A 12010-nucleotide genomic window follows, 5' to 3' on the forward strand; every position below is an offset into this window, starting at 1 on the left:
AAGCACCATGAGATCCACGAACAAAAATAACTTGAGCTCTACTTACTAGTCACAATTTATTCTTTACTGGCACAAAAAAGTTTCATTTTATTGTATTTTATTTTAATTTCAGACATTTGATATCACAATTAATTAACAATTAGTCATGCTGTTTGGAAGCATAAAAACAAATTTTCAAGTTATCTGTGATACAAACCATTGCTATCCATGTTTATAAATAAACCATTAGGATTTGTCCTTACTACACGTTTCCACTAGAATTTCTACTCTTGCCACGTTAGCTAAATTCTCCTAATGACAGAACAATGGGAGAATTTGTACAGAAGCACACTTGTTGGCTCTGATGACTTTACTACCACTGTCTATGCCTAGCATGATTTGTCACAATGGTAAATTAATGAACATACCATACCTACCACTGTTTTGCTCCCAGTGCCACTCTCATTGTTGCTACAGTTCACCAGCAGTAGCAAGGTGGAGTGTTTTTAGGAAAAAAAAAAAGAAAATGCCAATTTAAACACGGCCACAGGTGTGAGAGGCACAGAATTATTTAAAAGACTTTTTCACCAAACAACAGTAACAAAATAAATATTATCAAGAATGGATGCAGCGCTTATCGCATTGGAGAGAGCTCTGTGGCTGCATGATCATGACTAACTCATGTCACGTCAGATTCTCTATTATATTTCTTGGTGTTAACAGCAGAGTAGAAGCCCCCTTTGTCCTCCAGTGAAAACTACATGTGAGCATGTTTATATTGAACTGCATAGCTGTCGGGATTTCCTCCCTCACTCAAAAGTCAACTTTCATATTTCCAAGACTGATTTAGCTGGAAAACTGGGTAGCTTTACACAGCTTCAGCGGAAACAGTGTGTAACGTCATAAACACCATATAACGTTAAGTGTTAAAAAAGTGATATAACAATTATGAAATTGATTACATCTTTTTTTCTGGTGCCAATCTGTACCAGAATGGGCTTTTGTTTTCTGTTTTTACAGTTATAACTCAATAAAACATATGGCTAATAGTAAAATTGGTCAAAATTGTAACCCTTAATCCTTCAAGTATGTGAAGTTAAGCACACAATTCTACTTTTAAGAGTTATCTAAATATAATTAATAGAAATAAATAAGTCTGAAGCTAAGAATGTGCATAAAACTTCACAAAACTTAGGCCTTTTAAGTACAAGACAACTACCCATATAATTGTAAATGAACGGAAAAAAATATTAAGTGCATTTTTTCTAAATTACTAAAATGATTCAAAGCAGTAACTAATACTGTTCACTCACCAATGGCCAGTAAACTTTAACAGCAGCTTTCTGCTTTTACCAAGGGTGATTAAAGTTTTTAGAAGGCCATCACAGAGGGACACTAAATCGTGTTGTACTGTTGGTCTAACAGCCTCCCATATTATTTTACCCAATGTTGACTTCAGAAAATATATTCCAGTATAATAAATTGAATATCTGAAGTTCAGCAACAAGACAACGACATCATAGGGTCCCCTTCAGGACTCATTGGATTTTTACTCAGGAGGCCTAAATCACTCGCACCTTGTTGAGTTATATAGGTCTTTTACACTTGGGAAAGAAAGATAATAATCGCTTATCATGGATGAAGTACCCTATTTATAATACACAGACCGCCTGCCTGACACTTTAATATTACAGTGGCATTAGAAGGACCCCATAGGGACACTGTGACACAGTCTGGTTACTGCAAACGGGTGTCACTATAATTAAGCACCGGTGTTACACACACAAAATGGAAGTAGGTTAAAGTCAAGGAGGAAAAGAATAAATGTTAATTTTCCAGTAACTAGTTTATAAAATGTGAACTCTCATTTATACTCCTTAGACTTCCCATTACCGAGATATTTCTTACATGGGCCACCGTTCTGCCAAGAACTGCTGCCAATACATTGCTCAGAAATCCAGTGAGCGATAGCTTAGTGACAGCACTGCCAGCAGCCCCATGGCTTAGGTTGTCAAATTTTTACCGGACAAATGACACTTTAGACAAAACAGACGGCGGGGAGCAATCTGGCCTCAGCTGCAGTGGGAGGACAACACGGCCTAACCTATTACTTTCAATTTTAGTTGCTATGATTCCAGCAAATAAAAACCATCTTCCAACCAGGAATTAAGTCATACCCTTCTTGGCAATGCTGACCTTTCCGGCCGCGGGTCCGAGGCCGAGGTTCACCTCCATCCACAGCAAACGCACACCGCCTAGGACGCTTCGCACTGCTGCTTGCGAAGCTTCCGAGCCCAGGCGCTCGGGCCTCGCTCACCTGAAACGAGGAAACTCATTTACCGCATGAATCTCATTACCTCCCTCTCCGGTGGGCGCAGGGGTCTTCGGGCAGAATTTAACATCCACCCTCGCGCAAAAGGCATTACGACCCCCTTCCCCCAGCCCCTCGGATGGGAATCGACTCTCCCGCCCGCCCGCCGGGGACCTTCCGCCCTGCCCGGCGTCCCCAGCAGCCCTGAGGGGCCAGGTTTGGCCACACCTCACCTCCCGCCCGAGCTAGCCCCGCACAAACCTTCCCGAGGGGGGAGGCCGCCGCCGGCCCGGCGCCTACCTTAGCGCAGCACCCAGCACGGGAGCAGCGCGGCCCGACGAGCCGGCCCCCGCCCCGCAGGCCTGACGAGCGCCGGCTCCCCCGCCCCGGCCCGCCGCCTCCGCCCGCCCTGCCGGGGCCGCGTCCCGCCCTCTCGGCGCCGTTTCCAGCCGGCGGCGTTTGACCGGTGCACGGCGGCGGCGGGAGATCTGCAAAGGCGGCGGGAGCGGCTGCAGGCGCCGCAATGTCGTAGGTATCGGGCACGGGCGGCGGAGCGGGTGAGCTGGGCTCTGCGCGCTGCTCTCCGCCTCCTCCCCGCTGGCCGCCGCGCCTCGCCTCGGCGGGGTGGCCCTGAGGGCGCGGCGGGACGGGGCGGGGGCCCGTGCGGGACGCCGTGAGGCGGAGCGCTTCTCCCCGGCGGCCTGCGGGCTTCCTACACGGCGGCGAGCTCGTTCCCTGAGGAGAACTGCGCTCCTCGGGGTATCCCGGAGAGGGGAGGAGCACGCCGTTGCGTGGGGAAGGGCGGGTTTTGTTTCTAGCTCTGTCTTCTAGTTGCCGGACGGGAGCGGGAAACATTTAAGATGGTTGCTCCTCGGGGCAGAGCCTTGCCCGGACGGAGTTTGGGTGGGTGATGCCCACTGGCGTGGGTAGTACTGTCTGTATGTTACACGTCTGCTCCCGGCTTCCCCAGTCGAGGGGAAGATTGCTTATGTCTGCACACCCCATGGCTGAAGCCTGTGAGGCTGTGTGGTAGGGGCTGGAAGAGTGACGGGAGCCATGTCATGGGTGGGTTGTGCTGAGTTTGACACCTGGGTTTTGTGCGGCAGGCTGCTGTGGGAAGGTGGTGTAGGCCTGTGGTGATAAGGGCGTGACACGTTCCGTGTCCGTTTTCTCTCAGGCTGTATCTCTTCGCATTGTCTCCAATGCGAATAAATCCAGTTCCTCTCTCTCCCATTCTTTGCAATTTATCAAGCAATAGTCATGTAAGTGATGCTATTCTTGTGTGTCTTTGCTAATCATGGGCTTCTGAAGAACAATAAAGAAAATGTGTAGGATGTTGCTAGCTTCAACAGCAGTAAGGTGAGGCCATAAGACTTATGCTGCTGATATATAGGCTTGGGATATTGTCCCAGTTTACAGCTCCTTATGCAATTTCACATATAACTTGCGCTAGAGCTAACATAGGTTCCAGCTTCTGCCAGTCTTTCTCTTGACCACTGGAAGTTGAAGTAATCATGCCAGACAGCAGTAATACAAAGCAAACATCCATACACAAGCTTTGATTTTTTTTTTTTGGTGTTTAAGTCTGTTTCTCACTGGTTGCACATTGAGTTTAACTACCATGTAAGCAGAACATAGAAAATGATCATGTATCCTTTCTGCTTTTCCAATTAATAAGACATTTTTGCTAGCAGGTTTCGAAGATGAAGCAATATGTAAATAGCATAGAGGTATTTTCTTTTTTCCCCAGTGAAAGCAGAAACTTAAGAGGAAGCTAACTGAAATGGCCTCAAAATGCACTACAATGCTCTCTCGTGTATTGTTAATGAAATAATATAATTGAGTCCCTGATTCTGTATGTTCTTTTTTGTGCATTAAATCGGTATGTGACTGTTACCATTGCATTCATTCATAAATGAATTGTGAAGGAGAGAAGGGTAAGTGTATGTGGAATTAAAAACAATATTAAAAAATCCATTTATTTATAGAAAGTTAAATTGCATACCTAGGCTCTCACTGTTAAGCAGTTCCTCATATAAGTGGTTTCATCAAAGCACTATTCAAGTGCGTAAAGGTCTCCCAGTATTAGCAAGGAACTGACGATATGACCTGGAATGATAGATGAATGACACGCTATAGAAGTCATACATAGTTCTTTAACCTGATAAATATTATGGGCAAAATAATCATTGCAGGTTGTACAGCTAGTTATAAATATGTGCCATCATACTCTGCATAGTTAAGGAAAATTAAGCCTTGTCAGGGAATTTTGAACCAATTCAAGGGTAGGAAACTCAGGTAAATAAGTTGTTCTGTATTGTCATCACATATGCCTCATCTTTCTCTCTCCTTTTCTTGTTCATACTCTGACATTTGATTCTATACCATAGCTACAGCAAGGCTTTTCTGGCCATATAAAAAAGATAAACCAAACTAAAGCTGGTCCTCTTCCTCTGTGGTATTTCCTAAAATACCTTAGGAATTTTGTTTGCACCTAGATGCACATATTGGGTTTTTTCCGTGTTCATCTTTTGAAAGATCTGAGAGAAGACACTTCGGCCAACTGGGTCTTCATGTTAGATGTCTGGATGAATTTTGTTTCAGTGGTCCTAGCCAGGGACTGTGTGTAGGCGAAGAGCACAAATTTTAACTGATTTTGAGATTAACCTTCTCACATTATGGCATCAGAAAGACAATCATTAAAAGCAAGCTCACAAGCAAACCAGGCTGCCGGGTAGGATGGATTGAGAAAAGTGAGGGAAAGTTGATCTCCTGAAGCCAAAATTGTATCCGTACAGCTCCTTCCAATGTTGAAGTTCTTGCCTGGAATGAGGCTGCCTCTTTGCTGCCGTAGCTCAGGGTGTTTGCAGGGGTTTTGCAGGGCAGAAGAGAGAAATTTGGGCTGTCTGCAACTCTATTGCTGTACACAGTACTTGGCAGACTTTAAAGAACATAGTCTTGACCAGTTCACAACTTGTCTCTAAGAAATTTTCTAAATGTTTATAATTTAGTGGGATTTTCATGTAGTTTCTCATTTGTCTTCATCCTACAGCTATGCTGAGTCCAGATTCTGCTTTACTTTGGCTTCCAGCTTCTTTTGAAGTCCATCATAAAAACTTCCACCATAACATGTCTTAGTATAACATGCAAATGCATTGGCCCCTAGAGCATCCTTTCAGAGTAGATGTATTAATAAATATAATGTTTCTCTGCTGCCACTGGGGTGGAAGATGTAATGGAGTCTGCATTCCTTAAGCAATATGGGTTTCTATTTAAAAAAGAAATACATTGTAAAGAATTCCATCAAACTGTTACAGCTTTGATTGCCCTTTGGCAAGAAGTTCACACGCTTTTTTAATTTAAATGTTACCTGTTTACTTGGCTTTTTTTAAGATAGAGTACTTCTCTTCCCCTTTTTGTAATAGAGATAGTTGTAAAACAGTATTCATATAAGACTGTTGCCTAGGTTGTATTTCAAAGATGTGTTTTCATTCTATTTTTCCAATACTTGAATTTACAGGTTTGGAATAGAAACATAAATTTTAAAAGGATATGTTTGGAATGGGGTCATCTTAATTCCTTACAAGTCAAAACATTCTTTTCCAAGATGAAAACTATGAACTAAGTTTTTGAAATAGGATGTATTTTCTAAATCTTGTTTAATTTGATATAATATATATGTTTCTTGGGCACTGTTCTTATACAGATTTTGATTTTTTTTTTTTTGCCTCGTTGTTTTATATAATGCTTTAAACTATTGTTAAGATTTAGGAATGTGCTTAAAAAGTTTCGGTTGTCTCTGGGAAAAATAGTCTTAATTTATGTTGACCTTTCTTTCCTTTGAGCATTTAGTCTGCATTCAATAAAATTTTGATGACTGCTCTTTAGAAGACAGCTGTACGATATAAAGTATTATAAATATTCAGCTTTCCTCTTCTAGCGTTGCCATTAACAGCTGGGCATCCAGTTCAGCAGAGCAGATTTTGCAGAGAGAGCTTGGCATGTTCCTGAATCAGTATAGTGAAGAAGACTAGAAAATAGTTTCTTATGGTTTGGGGACCTGTAAAGACATAGAGCATCTGTTCCCCAGTTAAGTCATAGTCTGGTAGCACTGAATCATGTTAAGAGCTAAAATGATGGGAAGAACTACTTTTTTCACCTTGGCTGTACCTGTGTTTTAAATGCCTAATACATTATTTCTACTAATGGCAAAATAATTTCAACCCTTGCTCAGAAGGTATGTAAATGATAATGCTTTTGTATTTTTTCATTGTTTATAGTCTTTGAGAAAGAGACAAATTTACAGGGCGATTTCACTTCAGTGTCTTGATTTTTATCTCGTATAAAATGGAGAATTGGATTTTCTTATGCAAACACTTTATCTTTCTAAACAAGCAACGTATTTGGTACACAGTATTTTAATCAGTTAATGTATTTGCTTTGGGTGACATTAGTTTTCTTATGTAGTATAAAAAAATGTAAAACACGAGAAAGGAAAACATCTTTAAAATTACCAATTACAGACCTTACTACCAGAAATCTTTATGTCTAGATGACCATAAAACTTGTCCATATTTTTCTCTTGCAGAGTTAAGAGATCATTAAAGTTGGACACTGTTAAAAAAGATAATGTAAGTATTTTTTGGTGTATGGAATCATCTGGGCTGTGTGTATACATATGTCTGTAGATATATCTATATGCACATATATATGTGTGTATAAACATGATATTTCATTAGAGCTGCATTTATATTGTTACAGATTGGATGTTGTCTAGAAAAATCTTAACAAGGCACAAAATTACTGCTGAAAATATTAGTGTAAAATTTATTGTATTCCATTTGTCATAGAACTGCCTGGCTTTAAGTAATGTACATCTGCATGAATCACTTGAAAATAATGGAGAAATAGGCATATTTTTATTGCCATCACTATTTACCCAAGAGCTGAATAAGTTAAGATCCTTGGTGAAATCATGTATTAGAAATTAGCTCCATTATCCTGGAAGCAAATGTTCTGCCATGTAATTGTACATGTAACAATATGGAATTATGATAATGCTGTAAGCTGCATATTATAAACTGCAAAATTGAAATGAAAACATTAAAGGCATTTTCATGTCAAGGATATAATTACCTCCCTCAGCTAATCTGGCATAATGAAACAATAAAGTACTAACACTGCAATAAATTTCACCACAGTTATCACAATAAAAATAAAATTGTACTGTTGCTATTATTTTTTGTAAATGCAGCTATAGTATACTCCCAGTACCAGCATGTCATGACATATGTCAGTTTATTATCTGCTGCTATCAACAGTGGGTGTTGCTGCAGACATCAATACAGAGGAGCTTGTAAGGATGGCAGTGTTTAAAGGAAGGAAAATTTTGGAAAAGTACATACAGAGAAGTAGCTGGTCAGCAAATGAGCTCCCAATAAATCTCCACGTTTGGGTCATTTTGAAGAGATTTGTTTATATGCAGCATATACTTGGAGGTCTCACTGGTATTTAGCAAGATAGAAATTTGCAATTTTAAAAATTTTCTAGATTTTTTTTTTTTAATTTAAACAAAGGTGGCAAAATACCGCAGTGGCACTAAAAAAAATCATTAGCAATTTAATTAGCAGCTTAGTGTACAATTACCCAACTTGTTCTGCTCAGAATGCAGCTGTGACTGTAATTTTGCATCTGTTTCTTGGGCTGTAGTAACGTTTTTGTAGATGAGTGGTCCAGCTGAAATTACTTGGAATTCTTTTTCTGCCTTAAAGCTGTTCCTTCCTTACCTGCTCCCCATAAGATAAAAAGAAAGAGTTACTTGATGGTTACCTACATTTCAGGTTCTTGTGCAGCAAAAAGCTTAACAAAAGCCCATCTGAATGATAAAAACTTTTACTGGAATCTCATTAATGTAGGCTTACACTATGTTTTTTAGTGCATATGATGCCTCTAACAGATGCATGTCAAAGGTTTAAAGTGTATTGTAATTAAATAGCGTGGCAGAAGGTAAGAAGGAATGTAAGGTAATACACACAAATGGTTTGTGCGAAGTACCTGTTTTAGCTCTGCCGCATCCATTGCTGTTTCTACAATTTCTTTCCTGTTATTCAGGGGGACCTCATTCCACCTGCTGGTCAGACTACCCAAAGCATGCCTGAACTAACCACATCAGAAATCAGCATTTTTAGCTTTTGTAATGTTGATACGGTATCATAAGACTCTTTTTCCTGGAAGAGAAAGTCTTACTGCCAAATAAATACTGTCCTTCTAAGTACTACAGTAACTTTTTCCAGGTAGCTGCTCAGAGGAGTCTTAGTTCATACCCAGAAATATGGTGGCTGAGGCGACTGCTGTTCAAGCAGGAAGAATACCCTGAAAGTGTAAGCAAATTGGAGATTCTCCCTGTTACAAAAGAGATTTGATGACATTTAAATGCCTAAAATGGCATTGATACTTTACTGTAATTAATATTTAATTTAAAGAGGATTTGAAATATTTCTTCCTTCTGTTTGAATGTGGCAAAATATTAGTGACAACAGACTGAAGATTTCCATCAGGTATTAAGTACTGATAGACTGCAAAAAGAGTATAAACGTCTGATGTGAAATTATTTAGCGTATTCAAGACTAAAACAAGACAGAGTAATTTCCAGGAGCTATAAGAAAGGTAGGTAAGTGGGCAGCAAATTAAATCTTTTGAAATACAGTGTAAGTCATATTACTGATGACCAATACTAACACTGTTAGGTTCTAAATTAAGGGCAACCACTCAAGGCAGAGTAGGAGAAGAAAAACATCAAAACTGTGTGTAAAAGTGCAGTAAGATATAGCAGAAATGGCATAGCAAGCAGCACTGGAAGTATAATGCCATTGCATAAATCAGTATTTTGTCTTCACCCGAATTAGAATTGAACGTACTGTCACTCTGTTTTAAAGTATAATTGCAGAAATTGTACTTTGAATCTGTATCATTCTGTGAAAGGCAATGAGTGTGAACATAGGCAGTGGTACAAGTGGCACAAGAATACTTCAAATGAAGGAGATTAAAAGATCAGGATGTTTTAATAGGAGTTCAGTAGTAAAGAGCAGGAAAGGGGTATAAGAATGTGCTGTATTCTTTTTAGAGGGGATATTGAACATTCTTTATAGTTTTATATAATCAGGAGGAATTTAGTAATATTGCAGTGTGGAAAACTGAAAGCCAATAATGGAGGCTTATCTTTTGTATGACACCTTACCGTCTAGAACTCATCCTGAAATTTTGGTGAAGTCAAGAATGTAGTAGAAGCTGTAATAAAAACACTCATTCATATAGATAACAATAGTATACATATCCATGTAGGTGTGAAAAATAGCAGTATTGTGCTTCAGGACATTTAAATCAACTGCAAACTGTCTGGAATTGAGAAGAAAACTTCTGAGGGTTACATTTTACTTCTAGGTGCAGCTTATATTCCTAGTTTTGTATTTATTGCCTCTGTAAATGTATACTTCTAGAAGCAGTTTCCTTATAACGCCTCAACAATTTAATATTAATTATGTAAATGTTAACATTTTCTATCATTAATTTACTCAGTAATGAAATGTAGCCTTTTCCCAGGTCCTGGGTTCCTGCTGGATTGTAGAGGCTTTAAGTCACCTTTGTATATGTAGCTTTGTGATCTGAAATGACTTGCATCCCGATATGACTTGTGGCTTTCACACATGTTACCTGGTGAACCTGATTGTTGGCCTTAAAAATGCTGCTTTTGCCACCTGTACACCCCTTCTGAGATCCAAAATTGCCATAGTTGAATTTTTCAGGGGGTATTTGTGAGACCTTAAACCTCTGAGGTTTCAGGCCGCCTTAGAGTTGTCTTTCCATTCTGTACCATGCTCCGGACTCAGACTGCCTGTGCCCTCAACCATGTCCCCAGTAGACCCTTTTCCCAGAGCATGCAGGAGATTCCCACCCGGAGCAATCCTTACTGGACTTGAAGATTTGTATGCCCTTTGTTTAATCTGTTCTAAAAAGGACTAGCACGAGGGTCTTGTTCCAGCGAAATAGGACAAGATATGATTAAGTATGAAAAGGGAATAAATGAGTTATTAATTTGAAATTGCAGTGATAATGTCGGTTACCAAAGTGCAAATATAATGTTGTCTGATCCCACACGTACACACAGCTGGCTTAAGAACTGTGTGTTCTTTAATGAATATAAACCCCAGGTCCTCACTTTGTATTTCATTCATGGTATTTAAACAGTGTGATATGCTTACCTATTATACTTTTTTTTGACATTAATACTTGGAATAATAAATGGAACTTAAAGAGATTACAGAATAATCATGTACAATAAAGCTTTCCAATGAAGAAATACAGTATGAAGTTGAGTGACTGTTACGAGTGACATGAAGACAAACAATAGCTATTCAGTTTTACAGATCAGATGAGGCTCAAGTTGGTAGAAAAGGCTGGTTGTTTGGGCAGTGGATGAGTTATTCCTTTGCTTGCTACAGTTGCAAAAATAGAGACAAATTAATTTGCTCCTCAAACCCAGGATTGTAACAAAAAATGAAGAAATCTCTTATTCTGGTTTTCTGTGGTATTTGCTTTGATGATACTACGTTTCCAAGAGAAAAAACAAATGGCTAAACTATAGGGAAAAGTGTCTGTTTCACTGCGTTTAGACAGCCCTTCTTTAACCCTTTGAGAAAATTTTGAAAGGGACTGGAAAAAGTGGTTTTGCCCAAAATGTCCCTTTATTCTTTGCATGACAGATGTTAATACAGTGAAATCAGTTGTGTGCTACTTGCATTTTCCTCTTTAGAGGTGGCTAGCCTTGTTTGGAAGCAGTAGTTTACATGCCTGCTGGGTTTATCTCCTTGAAATGAAAGGTAGGCAAGAATGGGAAAGCTGTCATTCTGAAGCTGTGTTTTCCAGTTTGCTACGTGGTGTACCTTCCAGCTCTTTTGTTTAATTATTGGATCAGCTGGTTACACAACAGTGAAGTACTGTAGGTCTGGTAGTCTGCATATTGCTTGATACTTCAAATTCAGCTACCTGGAAAATCCTGTAGCCATTTGAGTGGTTTCTCTAAGAGTGTAAGGTGACAATAAGATGCTGCTGATGCCAATGGAGTCTCCTTTAAGCTACCTGTGTTCTTTTTCTGTGTATGTCTGTCTCCTTTCTGACAGAGTCACTGATGGTGTTATTTAAAGCTGCTAGACTGCTTAACTGGAATCATGTTGTTACTAGAGCGGAAGCCCTTTACGTGCAAACAAAGAGTGGTTTTGGTTTGGTTTTTTTCTTCTGTATATTAGTAGTGGATTGAAATCCCAGTTTCTTGGAGTTGCAATTCAGCATCCAATCTAGAGAGTGGAACTGTGTCCCAGATAATCCCAGTTAGAGTTTCAGAATTGCAGGATAGTTCTTCTGAAAACTTCTCTGCACAATTCCTTTAACATTACTAAATAGCTCCTTTTATATCATTAGACATATTTGAAATCCTGTGCCAGAGACAAAATTTTGGATTTTGGGGACTCACTTGGGTTTTTTTTTAATTAACACTTGTTTAGAAAATCATTAGAAATAACTATCTTTTGATAGAATTAAAATCTAAAAATACTTGTTTATAGTTCATGTGTCTTAAATTCTCAATACTGTAGGAAAAATAATACCAGTTTCTGACTGCTTTTGTAAAGAAAAAACCCAACTAAACAAAAACAAAACAAAACAAAC

At 39.4% G+C, this 12010-nt stretch overlaps 1 protein-coding gene across 1 annotated transcript in view; it reads left to right on the forward strand.

Annotated features, from left to right (window-relative positions):
- Nucleotides 1-2813: 2813 nt before the first annotated feature.
- Nucleotides 2814-12010, forward strand: part of ITGB3BP (integrin subunit beta 3 binding protein) — a 32104-nt gene continuing 22907 nt past the window's right edge. Inside the window, exons 1-2 of the mRNA XM_075711217.1 lie at nucleotides 2814-2818; nucleotides 6879-6921. Of these exons, the coding sequence (XP_075567332.1) occupies nucleotides 2814-2818; nucleotides 6879-6921 (48 nt within the window). The remainder of the gene's footprint in view (nucleotides 2819-6878; nucleotides 6922-12010) is intronic.

The sequence above is a fragment of the Pelecanus crispus genome, chromosome 5 (assembly GCF_030463565.1).
Source record: "Pelecanus crispus isolate bPelCri1 chromosome 5, bPelCri1.pri, whole genome shotgun sequence".
In the NCBI taxonomy this organism is placed as follows: domain Eukaryota; kingdom Metazoa; phylum Chordata; class Aves; order Pelecaniformes; family Pelecanidae; genus Pelecanus; species Pelecanus crispus.